Source organism: Anastrepha obliqua, chromosome 3, assembly GCF_027943255.1.
Source record: "Anastrepha obliqua isolate idAnaObli1 chromosome 3, idAnaObli1_1.0, whole genome shotgun sequence".
In the NCBI taxonomy this organism is placed as follows: Eukaryota; Metazoa; Arthropoda; class Insecta; order Diptera; family Tephritidae; genus Anastrepha; species Anastrepha obliqua.
This window is the reverse complement of record NC_072894.1, coordinates 116036988-116060919: the sequence shown is the minus strand read 5'-3', so window position 1 is coordinate 116060919 and position 23932 is coordinate 116036988. Positions and strand designations below refer to the sequence as shown.

The following is a 23932-nucleotide window of genomic DNA, read 5'->3' as shown; positions in this document are numbered from 1 at the left end:
GTAGTAATTCGGATTCGAATGAATGAACTGAGCGGCGGTGATGATTAGTTTGAAGGCGTTAGAGCGCGAATTCATAAAATTATTGCAACAAATGTGCAATTAATACATTTTATTTATCTTACAAATCTACATAAATCAATTTATTTTACGTTTGATTTTTTCAATGGCGCAAAAAGCATTTCCAAGTGTTTGTGTGAGTGTTTGCGCGAAAGGGTGCATGATTAGATGAACGGTTAGGCGAGAATGTTAGTGAAGTTGTTCGGTTAGGAATCGGAATGTGGATTGCATTTGTATGTTTTGTGTGAATGTGGCAACGGTGTGTGGTCAGCAAAAAGTTTTGCGCGCGCATTGTGGCTTACTTGTGGGCTAGCTAATGAGACTGATGGCATTGTTGGAAAGCATAAACTGCGTTTCTCATTCATTTAAAGCGCACAGCAATTAAGTATTTTAGAATAAAATGATATCATAGCGAAAACGTTGGAAGTAAGTAGCTTAGATAATTATAAAAGTGATGAAATTTATATCTTACTTCAGCAAAACAAAAAAAAAACAACATTAAATTAAAATAGTACTAAAAATACAAATTATTACTGAAAGCAATAAAAGGTAATGGAACATTTTAGGTTAACTGAAAAATATGTGAGTATTAAAAATTTCAAAGAGTATAGAAATGGTAATGTTAATTAAAATAACGATGCACGGGCACAACTACACACGGCAATTTTTTTTTTTTGATTTGGGAAATAGAAATTTCCATTGTGGAGAATTCAAAGTAAAAAAACTTACTGAGGTAAAAAGCTATTGATAAGTTATACTTATAGGTGCTACATTAATTAAACGTTTTTTTACATATTTAAATAATTTATGCGGTATTTATGTATTTAACAAAAACAAAAATTTATAAAAAATTAAATTTAAAGCAGTATTTAAGTCCTTGAGACACAGTCATATTTTGCTTAGAAAATTAGCTTAACTTTTTATTTAGTCACAAAAAGTTAATAAATCAGCTTTGCATGGCTTGGGCGATTAAGACGAAATTTTTAGCTACTGAATGTCCAAGGTGGCGCAAAATTAATAATCCCATCGGAATATTTATTGTCCTTAACTAGTTTTTTAAAAGCTTTACAAGTTTTATCTAATAGCGGTCGCCCCTCGGCAGGCTAAGGCTAATCTCCGAATGTAAAGGGTGGTTAAGTTTTAAGGGCCGGTGTTGATTTGAAATAAAATACAATTTTTTTAAGAAATTATTATCATTTCTCCTTATTATGATAATACTGGTATAGCTCAATTTTGTATGGAACAAAATATTGGTAAAATGACTGCCGCGGCCTCGGCGGTAGACCTCCAAAGACCACCAAATGCAAATGGTTCCTTATTTAAATGGTGGTTAAGTTTTAAGGGCCGGTGTTGATTTTGAATAAAATATAATTTTTTTAAGAAATTATTGTAATTTCTCTTTATTATGATAATATTAGTATGGCTGAATTACGTATTGGCCATGGACTCGGCGGCATCACCGCCATCCGATGGTTCAAATTTCCGATGACGCTGAGGCATAATTGAGGTTCTATGCCCTTAATGTGCCGAATTGTCTCATCCTTTATTTCTTGAATTGTTGTTGGCTTATCGACGTACACCTTTTCTTTCAAATAACCCCAAAGCAAGAAGTCCAACGGTATCGTTGACGTTTAGGTGTGGTTCACATTCAACATCCGCCCTTGAAATTTAACCACCCTTTATTTCTGCCATAAAAAAAACAACATTTGCCGTTTGGAGTCGACTTAAAATTCCATTTTGTGCACATTAAATAGCAGGATGACAACAGGAATGTACGCGCCAAATATTTATTTTTATTTTATTTTTTTAACGCAAGATTTATAATTTTTGCAAATGGCGTTTTACACCAATGATATTTGCCACTGGGGATCCTGAAAGTCGAAAAATGGACGGCTTAAAGCTATGGATGATAAAACAGTTATTTAGGAAAATTGGTTGATTAATTTTGCGCCACCTTCTATTTGCTGCTGTGCTTCACTACCTTCAATAACTTAACATTTTCGTTGTAAAAATGGTTGGAACTCCTGCAACAAATTACAAATTTTGAATTTAAAAAAATTGTGCAGCTGTAGCCAGCCATGTATAAGTACAACCCTAAGCTGTTGAAATATAATTTTTTTCTTTGACAATTATGAAAATTGAAATTGATCACAATCGCAATTGTGATTGTGATTGAAAAATCACAAGAATTAAATGCCACCAAAGCAAGAAGTTGCGTATACGTAGTGTGGGTCGAAGAGCACAAACAGACGGAGCAGTCGATCCATGGTACTCACTCTCATTTCAAATAAAAATATCGAAAGACGAAAAGCTCAATATTTCATTTATGAAAATAATGAAGATAGTAGTAGTTGGATGTAAACTTTTTTGAAAATAATAAAAAATGCTATTTTTAAGGCTTCATTCAAAAACTTGAAGGGATGGAAAATTTTTGATCACAGACACAACTTCAGCACATAAAATAATGAACTCAAAAAGATTAGGTGCCTACTTATTCGCACAAAAAAATTATAATTCAGCGTTTAGAGTGAACCCAATATTTAAATAATTTTTATTTCAAAGTAAGAATACATCACTGAATGGCAAGAAATGAAAATTAAAGTGTTAGAATCCTCAAACGAATAAGGGTCAGACTGATGTACGAATATGTTTTCAATAATATTGTAAACAAATTCACAAGCGTTCATAATAATAACAGCACACTTACATATTCCAAAGTTATGACAATTAAATTTTTTTTTTCTACTTGAAAAAAATTTTTAAATTTCGCTTGTAATTTCTTTTATAAATAGAAATATAGCATAAGCTACAGCGAAACCCGTATAACTTAAGGTTTAAACTTTGTACAAAATTTAAAAAAATTTCATAAAATTATCAAGCCTTTTAATCAGAGTCTTAACAAAATTTCCAGTACATAGAATACCGTATAACTTAAGGTTTCAAACTTTATATGAAAGAAAAAAAAAAAATTTAAAAATTTCTTCAAAATGTGAAGTATTTCAATCAGAGTTTTGAAAAAATTTTGAGTACGTGGTTGTATAGCGCACAGAATTTTGGGTTAACAAAGTGTAAGTTCGAAGTGGCTTAAAAATCACGTAGATTTTTTACAACTTTTTACTGGCCGTCCTGTGCATTTTCTCCATATAAAAGACATTTCTTGCTCCAGACAAGCAAGGACAAAGCCAATGGGTAAAGCTTTGGCAAAAAGATAATGAGAAAAGAAAAATATTCAAAAGCATTCAATTTAAGCGTGACACAGCAGACCAATATGATCTCTTGGGGGCTTCAAATAACTTTTTTCTAATCATCATTTGGAAACGAGAGTAATCAATCGGTTCGCAGACGGTTCGAAGTTGAACGGAAGTCATACAGAAGGTGGTTTGTTTATTAAATAAAATTTTAGTCAGTGAGAGATATTTTAATATATCAAACACTATGGAGTTCTTCAGGCAGAAATAAACACTTCCAAAAAGAAATAAAAAACATTAGTAGTTACTCAGATAGTCAAGCGATAATCAACTTGACTGTTCAAGAATATTTGACTGTTAAAGAATATTTGACCCAATTCTTAGCCTTTTATGAACCAATATGGGTAAGACTGCATTGCCATACTGGAGAAAAGTTATAGCCTAATAAAAGGCTGAAAAAGCATCTCTTCAAATAATTTTTTTAGCAAGAAATACGTTCAAGTTTCCGGCAAACACTGTTTTCGCATTTCCACGGATGATTCCAGGACCGAGCTAAGCCTCTGGGGTCTACGTGGAATCCAGCGGGACAAAACTACTTTTTGCTCTTAGAATGCATGCATCTGTGTTTCAAGCGGAGGTGTATTCTGTTCAAGAAGCAATGAACTTTGTTGTGGAAAACAGATGGAGAGGCAGATCTATATATATGTGGCCTTCCTCCGGCGAGGAAGAATTGGTTGTGTGCGTGTACCATCTATTTAGCGCATACTAGTTTGATGAATATACCGTTACATAAGTTCGAAGAATAGATCGTTATGCCCAAAGAAAGTGAAATATGCCTTTTCAATATCACTTTCAAGATTCTATCGAAAGAGTGAAGCTTGTTTTTAAAATGCCTAATTGGACCTTATCAGATATCTGGAAAATCCACCTTTGATCAGATTTTTACATTTCATAAAATCCTGTTGAAGATTATGGAGTAGTAAATCACAACTTAAAATTGTTCCGTTGACTTTAGATTCATTTTGAATAGATTCAAGAGAAGTTGTATATATTACGCCATGTCTAATTTTGAGATCATCGCTAAAAAAAGTAGACCATAACGAGCTCCGTACAAATCGAGAAATCGAGACCGTATGAGTAAGTGACTCTCCATTATGAGATTTCTTTAGCCTGATGTTGGAAAGCTTAATATTAGCTACCAATCTGAGCCGAAATGGTAAGATTACACTGGGTACACCAGGGTCATCAGCGCTGTTTTCTCTTGTTTAAAGAATGAAGTACAAGTGGTTGGTTTAGCAAGAAATGAAGACAAGATAAAGTACGTTTTGGTAATATACAAAGAGACTTCACAAATTTGGACATACATACGTCACTTTTGGCTATTATAGTGTCAAAGTAGGCGAGATCTTCATTTACGTACACCACGCGGCCGTCGTTGCCGAATGGGTTGGTGCGCGACTACCATTCGGAATTCACAGAGAGAACGTCGGTTCGAATCTCGGTGAAAACACCAAAATTAAGAAAAACATTTTTCTAATAGCGGTCGCCCCTCGGCAGGCAATGGCAAACCTCCGAGTGTATTTCTGCCATGAAAAAGCTCCTTATAAATATATCTGCCGTTCGGAGTCGGCTTGAAACTGTAGGTCCCTCCACTTGTGCAACAATATCACACCACAAGTACGAGGAGGAGCTCGGCCAAACACCCAAAAAGGGTGTACGCGCCAATTATATATTGTATATACTATATAACGCCACCAATAATGCTGGCCTGGAAACCCAACGAAGAATATCTCTGGATAACAGATGGCAACATATTCGGTGGGCAATTGGAATGCAGAACCATCTCTCGACGAACAGAAATCACGCTCTAAAAAGTTCTCTTTATGCCAGTTATTTTATATGGCGCAGATGAGAATGGCAAAGATGAGAATCATTTGAACATTTTTGGGAGAACTTCATTGACTCCATAAGATCAAGTGCTCTGTTACCGTCAGCTACGGATGCTGAAGAAGATGAAGTAAACAGTTGTAGAACCTGAATATAGTAAAATGTATAAAAATAAAACGACTATGCTAGTCATACGTGTATTCTTCCGGTGAAGATACAGGACACAAATTGAAAATGAATCTTATTTCGCGCATACAAAACAAATTACTTTCTAGAAATCAGTAACTACGAATATACAAAACTGTCATAAGGCCTACACCCACATACGGCTGCAAAGTTTGGGTGCTAAAATCCAGTGAAACCGATCACTTAAATTGTTTGAAGGAAAGATTTTAAGAAAATTATATGAACCTGTATAACTTGAAGACGGTACTTACCGCATTCAGTACAACGACGAGTCGGACACACTTATCAAGAGTGCAAATGTAATCGGGTACATCAAAGCGCAAAGGATTCGTTGGTATGGTCACATTAAATGAATAAGCAACGATATAACTCTAAAAAAGATCTACGAAACAAATCCACAAGGCGACAGAAGAAGCCGACCGAGAAAATGATAGAGCGATGACGTTGCAGGTGACTTTGGAGCTATGGGCAAATCTGATATCAAACGAAAACCTGATGACCGAGTGACGTGGAGATACATTGTAACGGAAGCAATGGTTCATCCCGAAATACGATGCTATGATGATGATGATGAAGAGATCTTTCGACTGGGCACCCATGGGTGGGCAGCAAAGGCAAGGATGCACTGAAATATAATGAAAGGACCTGGTGCAAAAAGTCCTTACTGGCAAGGTAACTGATAGAACTTCGCAGAACTTAGAACTGTGATCGCAGCCCATATTAAAAAAAAGTTGCAGTAGCGTCAAAAGCTTAATAAGTTTACATTGGTTTTATGGGTGTTTGACCCACTTGAATAACACTGTTCAACAGCATATTTGGAATAGCAAAGTTACCCTACAAATCTGATATTACATCAAGAGTAGATCCCTTTTCTAGAACAAGCACGGATTTTTTCGCAGTGGGTCAAAGTTTGCAATTTCTGGTACTAAGAAGCTGAGGTCACGTGTGAGTCTCTTATTATGTGTAAAAATTTCAATTTCTGACAGATATTCTATTATTAATATTCTAGAGAAACCTTTTTGTGAAACATCTTTTTCTCCTAGTTCTTCTTTGCAGGGATCAACTGGACCCCAACAAGCACTTTATATGAGACATTTCAGGACTGAAATACTAGGCGAAAATTTTTGTCAGAAAGTGTTAATGGTAATTACTAAAGACGCAAAATAATATAATTTGAACGATTCCATGCCAAGTTACTGAATCATTCTGGACATTGTCGTCAATTTTGCTGAAAATAGGTTTGCGTGTAGACGTGAATATAAATAGAAGTAAACTGCACAAATTTTTTTTAATTTTCACAAAAATACACTTACGAGAAAAAATGCACCTACGGTAAGACACGCCTGTCAGGGCTATAAAGCACATCAGGATCGGGGCCAGTAATATCCTGGTATACTGGAAAAATTATTCGCATCAAACCGTCTAAGAAGTAGTGAAAGTAGTATTCTATCACTTAAGTGTAGGAGGGTGACACCCTACCAAAATGGCTGATGGGCTAATGCTGCAATCGTCTCCGTCTCGTTAAAACCCTGGAAATGACGCTACGTTACCATTAAGTTGGTGGTGCAGGTTCAGTTGAGACAACTCCGGATTCTGATAAGGACTCGTTTCAACCCTGGCGTGGCCTACCTGCACTTGAACAGATAACCAGCGGAATTATTTTAAGAAAACTGTCCATCGTATAGAGATAGCGGCTTGAAGGTGAGAATCAAGGAACAAAAATATAATCCAAGTAACAACAACAACAAAAGACAGATAATGAAAATGTGGACGAGAGAAGCGTGTTCAAAAGGAGCAGCAGAGTACTGAGCACACCTTAACCATCAAAAAAGGCAAAAGAACTACGGCGACTCCCGAAGAGAGGCCTAGCAAGACAGCAGTAGAGACTCTAATCGATATAGCGAAACAGTCAAGATAAAACGAAAAAAAGGATATATCAACAAAAATATTTTTTTTTTTCCAAAAAAATGTAAGCATTTTACTTTCTTACAAAAAAAATTCCAAAAAATGCCTACTAAATACATTTTGTTTTTTTTTTTTCAAAATGATATTTTATTCTGAAAATAAAAATAAAAAAGTTCAAAAACTCTGAAAAACTCTGAATAAACCTCAACCCTAAAATCAAAAATCAAAATCTCAAAAAATCTGGAAAAAGGTGTCGCTACATAAAATGTCGCTTTTTAAAAAAAATTTCCAAATAGTAAAAAAAAAATTCCAAAAAAGTTTTTACAAAAAAAAAATTGTTTAATTATTTTTTATTCTGAAAATAAATTTAAAAAAATATAAAAACTCTGTACAAAAATTTGTAGATAAATTGTAGAAATCTCAAAAGTACTAATTTTTTTTTCAAAATTTTTTCAAAAGAAGTAAATTTCATACTCAAGCCTACACATAAACTTATTTTCAGATACAAGGCCCTCAGTGTCGAAAGTACTAGGATCACTTGACATGGAATCACTCATACAAAGTTTTCTATGACCGAATTTGGCATCTTTTGCTTTTACGCTGGACTATAACTTAGCTCTACAAAAGAAATCTACTGATGACGTAGTTTCAGGAATACAAAACAAAATAACAAACCAAATTTTTTTTCGAAAAAAATTTTAAAAATCTTCGCTTTAAAAGCTCTTCTAAAAAAACTTTTTTCAAATTCTTCCAAAAATGTTTTTGGTTTTTTTTTTTCAAAATAATATTAAATAATAATAATCATATTCTAAATAAACTAAAATTTTTTCCAAGCAAATTTTTCATATTTTCAGTTAAAAAAAGTTTTCTTCCAAAAATTTTTTAAAATTTTCACACACTTCTAACAAAAATTTTTTTTTTTTCAAAATTATATTTTATTCTAAATAAAATTAAATTTTTTTCCAAATTTTTCTTAAAAAAGAATTCTTCCAAGAAAATTTTTTTTTCAATTAATTCCAAAAAAATTTTTTTTTTCAATAACTTCCAAAAAAATATTTTTTTTTCAAACATTATATTTTATTCTAAATAAAATTGATTTTTTCCCAAAATAAAACCTGTTTTTTAGAATTATTATATGTATTATAATTCTTCGAAAAATGTTGTTTTCTTCGAAAAAAATATATTTTTTTAACATTTCTTTTTACTCTAAATAAATTTAAATTTTTTCCAAAAAAATTTGCACTAAAACATTGTTTTTTCCAAATATTTTATTCTAAATAAAAGTTTCCTTTAAAAAAATTTCTTCCAAAAATATGTTTTTTCAATTTCTTCAAAAAAATATTTGGTTTTTTTTTAAATTTGATTTGATTTTAAATAAAATTAATTTTTTTCCAAAACTTTCCAAAATGTTCTTCCAAAAAAAATTTGTTTGTTCAATATTATATTTTATTCTAAAAATAAATAAAAGCACTTTAACAACTCTGTACGAAAATTTTCGATATTGCATAAAAACAGTACAAACAAAAAAATGTTTTTTTAGAAAGGAAAAAATGTTAGAAAAGGAAAAAATACTTTTTTCTTTTTTTCCATTCTCCAAAAAAAAATATATATTTTTTAAATTATACACTAAAAATAAATAAAAACTTAAAAACTCTGTACCAAAATTTTCGATATTGCATAAAACTATTTTTTTCGAAATTTTTTAAGTTTACTTCTTACCTCATACAAATACCTCAAAATATCATACTTGGATCACTTGACATAGAATCGCTCATACAAGGCTTTCTTTGACGAATTCTGGAAACTTTTGCCTACTGTAAAAAAGCTAAGATGCACTAGCCCATTTAACCTTCTTTTACTTATAAAGAAGTCTCCGGTTGCTGCAAAATGCATTAAAACTAATGGTGAATGCTTGTCGCTTAAATTTATTGCTCAGGACTTCGACTTCATTATGGTCTAATGATTTTGTTGGTAAGAAAAATCTGTTTTAGTCCCATTAAATTAAGCGAGTTTTGAATAAGATAAAGCAGTGGAAATGAAATGAAGTATTAAAATAAAAAGTAAGCTGCAAGTTTGTCTCTTAAGTAATTCACGATTAAAAGCGTTTTTTGTTCTTACTCGCCTACTTGCTTACCTGTGTACCCAAAGACGCTTCTCAGTTGTTGGCACATTTTATACTATGGTTTTTTTTTATTGTATTTTTCACTTCTTCACAGTTTTCATCCTTTGTTTAACGGTTAAGCACTTAATTCTCCTGCTTAAGCTACATTCAAGTCAACAATTGAGTGGGCCGCATTTGGTTTGCTTTTGTTTTGTGCCACAAACACACATACAAAATGGCAGATGATGCACACAGTGGCGGCAGTGAGGGGGCGGGACAAGGAGATGCATAATGCTCAAACTTTTTGATGAGCAGAGACATTGATGTACCCGCGCATTTGTTGAGTTCTTAAACGTTACTTAAATCAAATTAAGCGGCTTATCTCGAAACATACTTTCGGGTTAGTAAATATTTGTTAAACTTTTCGTGCATGCGCAAATCGCACAAAAGCGTAGACACTTGACCTTTTTTGTATATTATGGCAAAAAAAAATCGAATTCATTTGTTCACTTACAGTTTCAGCGGCTATGCCACCCACACCATTGGCGCCTTCCTGCACCTGCTCGTAGAATGGCACTGGCGAACTGGAGCGCGATTGTTTGCGACGCGGCGGCTTCACCGGTAAATGGCCACTCGCATCGGCTACACCTTGCGCTTCCAACTGCGGTTGGTCCTTGCCATCTTCCGGTGGCATTTCCACCGTAGATGCATCTGTTTGTGCAACACTAGGAGCATCCTCCTCAGCTTCTGTTGTTTGCTTGCTACTACTACTGCTGCTCATTATCAGCGGTGGAGTATTAGTAGAAATGCTCCGACGTCGTGGTATAGCTGCTTGTGGCTCCACTTCGACCGTAACTGTGGTCTCATGCTGCTGTTGCATGTTGCCATTAGTGGTCGCTACAAAGGTGGGCTCAGTATAGACGGGTTCTATAACTGTGGACATTGTAGTTGGCGTTCTGGTGCGCCCCGACTCAGTATCGGCGTACGAACTGGCGCCTGATGTTGCCGAGCCCGGTGAGCGTGTACGTCGACGTATGGAACGCGCGCGCAGATTTTGCATAGCGACGCCTATTATACCGCCATGCTGTTCTTCCCAACGTATACGCGGCGCATCAACTGTACTCATGCCGAAAGCGGCGGCCGCTTGTGGTGGTGGTAGCGGAGTTTGTGTCGATGTTGGTTGTGTTGTCGGCGATGACAACTCAGCATGGTAGGGATGCATCGGTGTGGGTGTAACTGGTATGCTGGTGCCGGTTGTTGTACTGCTCGATGCACCCATTGTGGCCTTTTCAGACGACAAAGCAGCGTGAAATTCTCGTTCGATTATGCCCTACATTTTGGTACTATTACTTGGTACACGTACATATGTATATAATTGGGAATTGGATTTGAATGGGTCTCATACAATTAAGTAATTGAGTATTGGATTGATTGCTTGATCGATTGATTGACTGATTGAGCTCAATGACTTAAAGCGGCGTTTGTGGCTGCATGAAATTTGCTCTGAAATCTGGGTAACAATGTTTATGTAAAATTATGGAAAGGCGGCGTAGAATTGCAAGCAATCAGAGAGGATTACGGAGTTTTATTCTCTTAATGGAGTTTTAGTTGTCTCGCAAGCAATTCGACTAACATTGGAATATGTGTTAGTATTAGTATCACTGCATGCATACAAATACAGTTAACAGTATTTTTGGAAAAATCACCTGCAAAAAGAGTATCACAAACGTACGAGTAGAAGGAAAATTGGACGTATATTTGGTGTTGATTCGATGGTAACATTCGACTTCAATAGGCATTAAGTCGGGTGGCAATCATAAGAAGAGTAAGCGCAACAAGAGCAAGGGTAGAAAGAGGTAAGTTTTAAGGATTTTCAGGATAACTTTATTGTTATTATTTTTCATATTTTCTGACACTTAAAATAAAACTTTTTTTTTTGGGGTATTTTTAGTATCACAGCCAAGTTGCTTTTTATGTGAATTTCTTACGCAAACGACACATAAATAAATGTAAAAAATAATAATAATTGGTATCAGCAGTATTTAGTCAAGGACACTGATTGTATGAGTGAATGCTAGTTTTCGCGCTTACATTTATATCATTTTTTAATATATTTTTATTATAAAAGTCTTTTCAGTATTGAGGCTCAAGTTCGGTAAACTGCGTTTGTGAATGCAGCCAGCGAAAAAAAAACTATGCCTAATATCTCAACATTTTGAGCTGTTTTGCCTATCTTTCGCTTGTATGTTTAGTTTTCATTAATTTTTTATAAAAACATAATTTATTTTATAACAAATATTTTACATATCGAACCTTCAGACTTAGCATAAGATTTATTAAAATTCAACAAGTTTTCATTAATATTTAATTAAATATTATTTTAATATTTAATATTTATTTTAATTAAAAATTAGAAAAAAATGAGTTTATAATAAAATGCCAGTTTAAAGTGGCTGAAAATTCTTGATAACTTTTAGTAATATTTTTCTCTGTATACTCGTGATATAAATGCACGAATTTTTTTTTATGAATATAATTTGAAAAAAAAAGAATAATCAAAAATCAACGAGAATTTTGAGCGCCTTCAGACTTGCACTTTATTGTACTAAAATTTCATCATCATTATCATTTGGCGCTACAGCTCTGTGTGAGCTTTGGCCTGCTACACAAAATATCTCCATTTGTCCCGATCCGTTGCTCATTCCTTCCAGTTGTTGACCTTGAGTTTCCCCATGTCGTCTTCTAGTTCGCCAATCCATCTTGATCTCGGTCTGCCTCTTGCTTTCGTGACAAATGCTTTAACGTGAATTATTTTTCGTTGAGCTCCCGTGGGGTCCGTTGCCATGGTATGGCCTAGCTATCTTAATCTTTGAGCACAACATTTTCCCCTCTTATAAGTTCGCCAGTTCATCGTTCCATCTCAAAGTTGTTTGTGACTGCAGCAAAGATTAGCTTCACAATTTTTCTCTCAAAAACTTGGAGTTTGTTTTTGTCTTTTTCACTTATTGTTCAAGACTCCGGTCCATATCAAAGAACTGGTCGGACTACAGATTTATACAGCTACAATTTAATGAACCAAATTTTTTTTTAAATTTTGATTAAAAAGTTGAAAATTTTATTGAAAATTTGCCGACCTTCCATAAATCTTTTACTAAGTTTGAAAAGTAGTCATAACTGGTCAAAATATTGTGGTACTATAGTTTTTACGAGTGTGATTCCGTGAATTTTTGACAAAACCTTGTACCTTTTTTCAGCCCAATTCCTTTTTCGATCACTTTATCTCGCACAGAAAGATTTTTTAGTTTTAACAAAATTTTATAAAAATACATCACTAAGCTAAATCGTTGACGTAAATATTGCATTAGCTTACATCAGTTCAGCGCCTAACAGTTAGAAAGTGTTAAGTCGACTTCAGTTGTTTCGTCAAAACTTCACGAATATCTTAGTTCCGCATAAATAGAAATAAAAAATAAAATAAAAAATGGCGGATGCCCAAAAAAATTAGATGCCATTGCTGTTGAAATCCTAAAGTTAAAAACTAAAAATTAAAAATTCAAAATTAGGAACTAAAGATAAATTTTAAAGGTATTTTTTATTTTTACTTAGATACGAGTATTTATATTTACATACATTTTGCTTTAGCGTACTTACAGTCTGACACAAAATACGAAAACCAACTACAATTTTCTATTACTAAAAACAGGTGTACTGAAACACATACAATTCGTGGAAGAGTCACAGCATTTCAGCTCAATGATTTTTATTCGCAAATAACACAATTAAACTCCATTAATATCGCTCGGCTTTATAAGGCGTTTACATGAAGCCGAAAACGGAATTTCTAACTCTTAATTCAATTTTGATGACTTTGATTTGTAACGCAATGGGTATTCAATTTTGTTGTATGTTCTAAAGCTTTGCTATATTCTTTGCTAAAAAGTACTGAATAAAGAAATTGTGGTCGCGACCAATTCCGCATGCAAAACACCAATAACTTTCGCTTTGATTCCTCCTTGAAACAGAGCAGGATTTCATTCTTTTGATTTTGCATAAACTTTGTACCGAACTCTTGGGATCGGCGGACGTCTAAAACAGCGAAGCTCTACCTCCTGTACTAAATTTCGCGCCTGATATTCAACTGATTAGAATAAGAATGCAATTGGGTTCTTGTGTGGTGGATATCATGCGAGATTTATCATGGAATAAGATGAGAGAGGCTTCTCTGTTTTAATCGTTTTCCAGTGCAATGTGGGTAACAAGATCAAATTTTGAGGAGTGGCAGTCAAGAGTACATAGCTCTTAAGAACCCACTACCATTAAAAGTCTTATGAAAGAATACCTGTCTGAGACTTCCATGACAGCCCATATAACCGTCCATACGGTCAGATTGTGCTTATGCTGAATTCATCAACTATTAACCCAGAAAAAAAGACAATAGAACACGGTACGATACACTAGGCAGGGCTAGACATATGTCCAGCATGTGAAGGCACCCTGCACGACACTAACCACCTTTGCACCCACTCATCTAACACGCCTTATCCTCTGAACCCAACTTGTCGACCTACCGTTAGATGAGTTAGACGAAGATGATCGGTGATCTACATAACACCACGGATAAGTATACTGCTACAACAACAACAACAACGATCGAACAAGCAATCGCTGTCCTGTATATTCGCGTATAGGTGCCCACGTCATTGTTGATAGTTATAGTTTTGAAGTAGTAAGTGGCTTCCTCTATTTTGGAACCAGCATTCACACCAACAGTAATGCTAGGTTTGAAATTCCACGGAGAGTCTCTCTGGCCAAAAAGTTCTACTTGGAACCTCATAGACAAGTAGTGAAATCCACTCTCTATTCAAGAAGCAATGAACTTGGTTGTGGAAAACAGATGGATAGTTAGATCTGTACGAGTATGTGTCTGCAGCGACAGCAAAGCTGCGCTCATGGCCTTAGACAGTCCTCCAACCACTTCATGGGTAGTTGAGTCTTGTAAATCCAGACTGAACTATGTCAGTAGACATAATATCCTGATGCTAACATGGGTCACGGGACACGTGGGTATTGCGACTAACGATATCTCTGAGGCCAACTTCTTTGGTCTGGAACCCGTTCTACCACTTCCTTCTGCAGTCATCAAAGCCTCGGTTAGTAAGCGGGTTACTCCAAACCAGAAGCGAGTTTGGCACGCAAAGAGGCTGCTGATGGATAAAACTGATATTACTTGTCATGTTCGATTGACTGTCACATTTCCTATTTTTATTAAGCAGAAGGGACTACAGACAGCTGGTTGGACTAATGGCGGGCATTTTTGGGCGAAGTAAGTGGAAAAGATAGGCATGTGGAGAGGAGGATGATACGACGGATCACTTTCTGTGCGTCTGCCCGGTCTTCGCTCTCATCAGGCTTGTGGTGCCAACAAGATCTACTCAGATTTCTTCTTCGGAGATTTAAAGAAAATTAAAAAGGGAACCCGAGTGCAGTACAACGGATTTAATTTTGTCGGAGTGCTGTGCTTGCCAGTTTGTCTCAGCAAAAAAAAAAGTCCTCTCTCGATGAACAAAAATCAGACTTGATAAGTCTCTAATCATGCCCGTCCTATTAGACGACCCTTCTACGGAAATTTTTTGGACCTCTGCACATAGACGATGGTGATAGGCATAGTGCAGCAAGTCATTTGAATGAATGCAGACGCCTTAGCTTTCAAAGTATTCGATGCGATTTCTTTTTTGTAAGGACTGAGAAAGACGAAGACCTTCTTCGTCGCAATTTTATACCGTGTACGAAAGGCATATGGTTTGTTTTTATGAGAAGTTTTTTATGTCATTATGCTTAGGTCCAATTTATTCTACCTGTCCATTTCTGTCTTCAGCCATTTACTTTACATTTGTAATGCTTCCAGTAACCGGTGTTTCCCCATAAGCTTTAAGTCGCTTGCATCCAGATGTGTGGCAAGTGACTCCTTTACTTCTCAAGAGCCACTCAAATAGATAAGCGGAAGCACTGTTCACCGAGGATTGTGCTTCAACTATCAGTTTAATTGGAGGCTTGCTTAATTCCTGACTCTGATCTTCCCTTAAAGAGGTTTTCAAAGCCCTAAGAACCCCTTAAAAGGCTGTTCACATCAGCCAACTGCTGTATTCAACTAAAAGTTGCTTGTAAAATCGACTCACGTAAATCAGCGATTGGACTGCTTGCTGCCGGTGTCGTTTGCATAAAAATCCAGCCCAATGCTAGGTGTTAGCCTATCAAGGAATTTTACGGCTGTATCAGTGAGACTGCTATCGTTAGATAACTCTCTTTTTCCCAATAGTGAAGACACTTGAGGGCCTCCTAGTCCTACTCTACACGCAACACCTGATTCCAGCTACACTTCAACATGGTTTGATGCACTGTACCACCACAGCACTCACCGCCATAAAAATTCAGGTCAACCGCTTAAACGTTTCTGCGAGAGGATTGTGCTAGTAGAGTTAAATCTGTAAATGCTTTCGATATAGTCAGCCACTACCTGTTAAGAGACCACGAACAGTCGACCCTCCCGCCAAGACTGAAGGGGTATTCTACGAACAATCTGGTGGGTCGACAATCGTCTGTCATTTTTCGAGACTGTAGCTCAAAACAGAGGAGTATAAAGCAAGCGGTGCCACAGGGTGGTGTCTTTTTGCTTTTGCTTTTCAACTTCTATTTTCGGGAGTTTTACTAGTCTTCTGTGCTGACGATTGTTCCATAATGGCGACCGATGAAATCGCTAACTTTTGTTGCAAAGTGAAGGTTTATCTCACCAGCCTTTCTCGCTTTTTCCCTGCACGGAATCTTCGGTTTTCCACTACTAAATCCATGGCGACCCCTTTACCACCGCTCACTATGCTATACGTCCGGCATATGAAAGTACACTGCACGATACTATCCAGATATTCACATTCACGCACTTTTCCTGGGCGTACCGATGGATGAGTTAGACTATGACGATAGATGACTACACCGCACTGACTGGGCCTAGTGAGCTGCCAGAACCACATCATTGGATGTATTTGGAGGGTTGATGGATTACATACACTTGGGTAAGACAGGTATGGCGCAGAAGCTTGGACGATGACAATATCTGATGAGGTGTCTCTTGGTTTGAGAGAAAGATTATGCGCAAGATTTTTGGACCTTTAAACATTGGGGACGGTGAATATCGCAGGCGATGGAACAATGAGCTGTATAAGCTTTACGATGACATGGACATAGCGCAACGAATAAAGATCCAGCGGCTACGTTGGCTGGGTTATGTCGTCCGAATGGATACAAACACTCCGGCTCTGAAAGTATTCGATGCGGTACCAGCTGGTGGTAGCAGAGGAAGAGGAAGGCCTCCTCTGCGTTGGAAAGATCAGTGGAGAAAAACTTGGTTTATTTGGTGTGTTCAGCTAGCGCTGGTTAGCACAAGAAAGAAACGACTGGCGCGCTCTGTTAAACTCGGCCAAAATCGCTTAAGCGGTTATCGCGCTAATCAAGAAGAAAAAGAACACGAGTACTATCACTGTGATAAAAAATGTCTTTTAGGTCACAGCCTCATGACACTTAACAAATAGCTCGCTATTTATTAACAACTATTGTTTCGACTAAACTAATGTAGTACATCGCTTAGTTCGAAATTCTGACTGACTCATTCAAATGTAAATTAGTAAAAAATTGATTTTATGCGAACTCAAAAAGCTTGACTGATACAAATTAATATATGATACGATAAAATTGAACTGTGAGTAGCTCTATTCAATGTGCTGCACGGGCCGTGTAAACGCCTTATTATGCCTTTTATGCGCAAATCATCGGATGCTTTCAAATCGTTAACGCTCCGATATACATTCGGCCATCTTTGCTTAGGTGAGTATTCCACGTTCTAAAACCACTATTATAATATTATTAACTTTTTTTCTACGTGTACTATTTATAAATATAGAAGAAGCGTGTTGCCATTGTACGCAAAAAATAATACAAACTGCAAACAATCAAGGCTAAACAAAACAGTTGGCAGCCAATTTTAACAATTCAATTATAACAAGGAACTAATATTTTATGAAAAACTTGAAATCAAACCATTTATGATAGATGAAGTTGTATAAACTACTTTACGCGAACCTCTACATAATTTTTTGTTTTTTTTTTTTTTGTAGTAGGTCTAAATATTAATATACAAACATTGGCGAAAATGTAGACTGCAGCACTTACTTGATGAAAATCTGTGAATCATTTGAAACGGTATGTTTTGTACAAGACCCGAATTGAGAGTTTTTTGGTTCAAGTAGTTAAAGTGGTAATTGCATAGTGATGCTAAAATATAAAGGCAGGGGTTACCTTCTTACTTTTCAAATGCATATAAAATAGATATATTTATCGAGCTAATGGTTTTTTGCAGTATGTAAATTTTATGAAAAAATACAATGCGCTCTTTTGACTACTATTATTGTGAGCAGTCCCTTCTTTTTAGTTTTAATATTCCCACCTTTTTTGTGTTTTTCTGTCGATATTTCAGACGAACAGTGAGTTTAGAGCTGTTTAACAAGGAAACTTATCGCAACATATATTTCAAAATTAAATATTACTCTTTATGTGGGCGTATATTTGTATCGAAATTATAATAAAAAAAAATGTGTACAGAGCTAGAGATATGGTACAAGCTAAAAAAGCGTTTTCAGCAGTTTCGTAGAGAATATCAGTTCGTCTTTTAACTCACTGCGACTTCTTGCATACCAAATTTGCAAGTTTATATTTTTATATAATTTTTTTTAAGTATACATAACATTTTTCCCAATTATTAGTGACCTTAAAGTGTGTTTTTCATCGTTTCGCAGTACTTAAGGCATATTTTACGTGTCTATTTTATTTTATATTATTCTTTTTGTTTTTTTATTTTTTATTTTTAAACCTACAAAATGCAATTTAATGTGTGACACGAAGCAAATTTTACAAATACAATCGTTTTAAAGATCCAAATAAATGAGTAGGAACATTTAATTTTTGAAAAATAAAACCACATCGCCATAATCAAACAAAATCAAAAAAAAGTATAATCGCATATCGAAAACTGAAAGCTCGATATCGATAATGCAAAATGCACAAATGCCAGGCCAAAAAGGTGAACTGAGTACAGGAAAAGAAGAAGCGCATAGCTGACATCGAAAGCGTGCAACTACGAAGTGATTTAAAATGGATATACATAAGTTTGAAACTAAAAAACTATAAAGAAATAAAAAGAAAAAAAAACAACGCTGGACTTTTCCGGCGTTAAACAAAAGTCATTTTTGGAGTGAAAGAGAAATCAAGAAAAGAATAGAACGATTTAAATTTTTTATTTAGAATTCAGTGGCGAAAATTACATGCCGTTTCGTTGGAGTGGTGTGGAGTAGGACTGTTTGGGGAAAGAGAGGATAAGTGCCAAAGGTGAAATGTAGGTGATAGTGCTTATGAATTATGTCAAGTACGCGAAAGATGTACATATACTCGTCTGTACTATGCAGCATAGCTATGCTGCATGTCATTGATGGCGTGGGCGAGATGGTTGTTGATGACTTTCAATGTTGCTAATGAAGATGAAGCACGACTTTTGTAGATGGCAATGATGATGGAAATGATGGTGATGCTATTGTTGTTGATGATGTTGATAACGAGGCATACGTTGTTGATAGTGTTGGCTATGATGAAGCGCTTTAATATAGAAGTTATGTCGCCAAATTTATAAACTTGAACTTGTTTGGCAAACAAAGCAACAAATTTCGTTGAACATATATTCAACTTTCTCAAAGCAATATGGAAATTCGCATTAAATTGTAATATTTTGAAATATCTGAAATCGTTTTTCTTGTAGTGCATACATTTTTAAATTTAAGTTTTTGTTAGGTATTAAAAAAAAAACTTTTGTTGATTTGTTTAGCGCTCGGTATGATTATTGTGTACTGTGCATGAGAGTTTAATTTTAATTGTTGTTCTTTTGAAATTCTGTTTTTTTTTCGTATTTTCTGTTTTAATAGCTTACCAAAGGACTTGCAAGAATTACTCCAATCCTGCTTAGAACCGCTGGAAGACGCTGGAAAAATTTACACAAAATAATTCTGGTATTCATACTAAAACACACTTTAAGTTTGTTTTGATTAAAATTGAACTTGAATTATTGAAATTTCGGCACTAGTTATTACTTTTTGTTAACAAAAAAAAAACAATTTTTTTTTTGTTTAAATGCATACAAGTCTTTCGTCAGTTGGTGAGCATTTTTAATGGGGAAATTATTTTTTAATATTTTTGGTTTTATTTTTTCTTAAGCGCACCTGGTCAAATGCAGTGTTTGCTTTGCTTTTTTTTGTTGTACATTACTGAGTGGTCGACTGATTGTTCGATTATTTGTTTGACTGGTCATGTTGCGATTAATCACGAAAATTGGGAACAATGTTAGTTCTGCTTATAATATTTGTTTTGTTTTTTAATTTTTTTGTTCATTTGATTAGCTGAGGTGCAAGATTTGTTTACTTGTACGTTGCTTTTTAATTCTATTCTCCTATGCGTTTAGTGGAGCTGATGCGCATCGAACCAATTTTGGGGATTTTTAGGGTGAATTTACATATTTTGTTAAGTTAATATTTTTTAGTTACTCTTTACATTGATTGGGTATACAAAAAATTTGGTATGTTCTTGGCCTCACCATTTGCAGTTTTTGCGCAAAAATGCAGCAAATCTAATTGAAATGGGGGGGGTAACTAAAAATGTTCCCTTCATTTGAATATTTTTTTTTTGTTTGCCAACTTTGACATACTAGGCAGTAGAGAAGTTCATGCCAGTACTAAGAGTAAATAGTATCGAAAACATATGACAGGGGCAGGCAGTTTACCAAATTCGCTATTCTATTGTGGGAGTAAACTGATTAACAGAGACTTTTGTGTTTTTTACAAAATGTGCTGCAAGCTATTTTCTTCCGTCAGAGATTTCTCGTAGTTTTTGTCTCTCTTTTTTACCTCTAGCGTTGCCACTGAACATGCATACCAAATTTTTTACAATATATACTTTTTTAGGCATGCCTATTTAAGGGTTAAGGACCATTTGCTACTAATTACGCTTTTATTTTTTAGTGCAGATTAATTTCTTGACTATTTGCTTGATACATTTCTTTTCTAAACACAATCGGTTAATCTGTAAAACCACAATGTTAAAGTATGTACTAATGAAATTAAAGTATATAACAAAATGTAAAACATGAAATGATGAACAATTTTGAACAACACATAGAAATGGAATTTTGTAGGCAAAAATTTAGGTTATGCAAACATGACATTTGGTTAATAATTCGTACAAGACTGGCATCATCACATAAAATACACATACAAATGAGCAAATTTAATAAGGATTTTTGTTGTTGTACACAAATTTGGAGAGGTACTGAAGAAGTAATATAGATAAAAAAAGTGTTGAAACAGAAAATTCTCAAAAATTCCCCTAAAGTTTCAAATTTTTTGTGAGATGAAGAATTCAAGTGGAGTGTTAAGTAAAATTATAATTAAATTAAAAAAATAAATAAAATTAAATAAAATACTTAATTATGTTTCTATTTATTTACTTAAATGTGAAAAAAATATAAATTATTAAATTAACGTTAGAAAATTATGAGCAGCTAAAAGTCTCAATAACTCTTATTTTTTATAAAATTATAGAAAGAGAGATACAAAAGGAAGGGGAAGAAATAAATGAGATAACTAGTGAAAAATCCTAGAGAAGAGTTTATGTGTATTTGTTTTTTGTAACAAATTAATATGAAACTTTTAGTCGAAGAGTTGTTGGAAGAAAATAAAATATTTTTTATAAAAAAGCTGCAGTGAAAAATAATAAATCATATGAAAACAACTGGAAGAGAACGCTTGGAGAGCAAGCCCTTAATATATGCACTGAAGTAGTAAAGAGAAAGAAACAATTTTAAAGTGAACCTTAAACGTGTTACATGTGGAAAAGAGAGGGAAATATTAGTTAAATTTTAAGACTAATAGAGTAAATAGAAAAAATCAGGCGTTCAAAGTCAAATTTCAAATCACTAATAAAAGTTTTCCATATAATGGAGAAAACACAGCAAGAAAAGAGAGGAAAAGTACTGACGTGTAATTAGAAAGAGATAGTTGAAGGCAAAGTAAGTGATAACGTAACAGTTAGAAGTAATGAGATAAAGTAAAAAAGAGTAAAAAAATAATAATATTTGTGGAGAGTAGAAAACGAATGCCATTTTGCATGAAATCTTGTTTGGGGGAATTTAAAAAACGCTGTTAATGAATGTTTCTGAAACCAAATTTTCGTTTTTCAAATGTAAATTTTGCTAATCAAAGGTTTTTTCATGTAATACATACAGATATTGAATGCGTACTTTTATTTGAACAGCCAAATTTTATTTTAGTATTTTTGTTTTTTTGTTTTGTTAGTAGCATTTTGCGCTGATTTTAGTCGAGTTGGTAAAATATTATATAAGTAATTATGTTTGTTATTGAAAAAGTAAGAGATGTAGAACTCTCAAACTGTTTTTGCTTTTTGCGCAAGTGACAGGGACAGAGTTAGGTAACATAGTGTCGCACAATGGATTATAATGGATGGATAGATGGAAGGAGAGATGCACATAGAGAGCGAGCGAGAGAGAGAGAAAGGGAGAGAAACAGCGATACAAAGAGAAGGACGGACAGAGACAATATGTGTGGGTATGTGTGTGGGTGTATGTGAGTGGTAGCGTTGTATTACCTGTGTGACAGGATTCTCGCCCGGTCGATAGACGGCATTATGTTGCGGTCTCTTCCGACCCATATAATTAACGCATACAAACTCCAGTAGCGAGGCATAGATGAAGCACATGCAGACGCCATCCCACACATTCATTGCGGTCAGATTCGAGACGACGGGCAGTGTGCTGCGGAAACCGTTTGATGTTGTGAAGAAATTCAACATTGTTGTTACACCTGTACGTATTGGCAAAAGAATAAGTAGCTTGTCAATTAATAAAAACTAATAAATATGCAGTGTAGGATATTATGGCTGTGGAAGTGGACAATTTGTTAAGGGGTTAGTGAGCAAATGGAATATTTCGTATGTCTAAAAAATTGTAAAAAAAAATTAAATATGCGTTAGTTTGGTTTTGCTAGTTTGTATACCATATATGTGTGTTTGTGTGAGTGTATGATGCTTGCAGGCTTTGATTAACATTTCGGTAGATTAATTGATACGTTTTTTATAAAATAACTACGTGAATAATTACATATGGGGAACTTGAAAAACAATTTAAAAGTTTACTATAAATATTGGAAAAAAATAAAAAAATTGCGTTAGCAATTAAGTGCCATAGATGTGGATGTGTATGTACCTATAAGTATAGTAATCAGTTAGTAAGAAATACATTCATATATTTATTAATGACTAGCAAACCCCGCCCCCTTCGCTGGGCACACTAAAATAGAATAGATATGGTTTAGAACAGAAAATATATGGTTTTCATATTATTTATTTCTTTATTCTTTATTCAATCGCTTTGGCATAAACAATATTTTTTGTTTTTCTATTTGTTTTTGAGTAAATATAAAATACAAATTGAAAATCAGGAAAAAAGAAGATTGTTTTTAAATTTCAAATCAACGCAAATGAATAACTAAGAAACAACCGTCTTTTTCCTGATCATCCATGAATTTTTCGTTTCAATTTATATGTTTTATTAAGCATTGGAGCTTTTTTAACCATTATCCATTTATATTTTTCAAAAAAAAAAAAAACGAAAAAAATTGTTTTTTCCACGAACACATAATTTCATTCGGATTTCACATTAAATTTTCAAATTTCGTAAGAAATTATTCACTGTTCCAAAATCCACTCCAAAAAAATTCACAAACAATTTTTACATGTTGCACTTACGCTTTTTCCTTATGGCATCCAAATCAGAAAGAAATATTGACACATTGTAACTCACACTGTCAATTTGACAGTTCAGTTCCGCCCCAAGCGTTAAAAAAGTAAGCGACATTATGGCTGGCTCAAAAGAACGCTGTACCCGTTGCCAGTGCTCCGAATTACAACCAAACTTTACGAAACCCATTTTCAATACTTACTTAACAATGTGCGTAAGTTTGGTTTAATTCGGTGCAAAGACACGGCGGGTCCACGTTTTGGCATATATTTCGAGACCCTAGTCATCAATAGGTATGAAAATTACCCCGTATTAAAGCACTTATCAACAGCTTTCATTTGATATCCATATTGTACAAACACATTCTAGGGTCCACGTTTTGGTCTCTATCTCGAGACCCTAGTCACGGAGCGGATGGAAATACTCTGAACTAAAGCATTCACCAACAGCTTCCATTTGATACCCATATTGTACATACACATCCGAAGGTTACCCGGGTCCACGTTTTGACCTATATCTCGAGACCCTATCTACCAATAGGTATCCATACTATACGGAAACCATCTTCAATACCTCCTTAACAATGTGTGTAAGTTTGGTTTAATTCGGTGCAAAGACACGGCGGGCCCACGTTTTGGCATATATTTCCAGACCCTAGTCATCAATAGGTATGAAAATTACCCCGTATTAAAGCACTTATCAACAGCT

The 23932-nt window shown here is 34.7% G+C and overlaps 1 protein-coding gene across 1 annotated transcript in view; it reads right to left on the bottom strand.

The window, feature by feature from the left end:
- Positions 1–23932, bottom strand: part of LOC129241611 (uncharacterized) — a 202687-nt gene that overhangs the window by 11001 nt on the left and 167754 nt on the right. The window contains exons 12-14 of the mRNA XM_054878045.1: positions 22075–22289; positions 19349–19399; positions 9839–10654 (exon numbers count right to left, since the gene is read on the bottom strand). Coding sequence (XP_054734020.1) covers positions 9839–10654; positions 19349–19399; positions 22075–22289 — 1082 coding nt within the window. The remainder of the gene's footprint in view (positions 1–9838; positions 10655–19348; positions 19400–22074; positions 22290–23932) is intronic.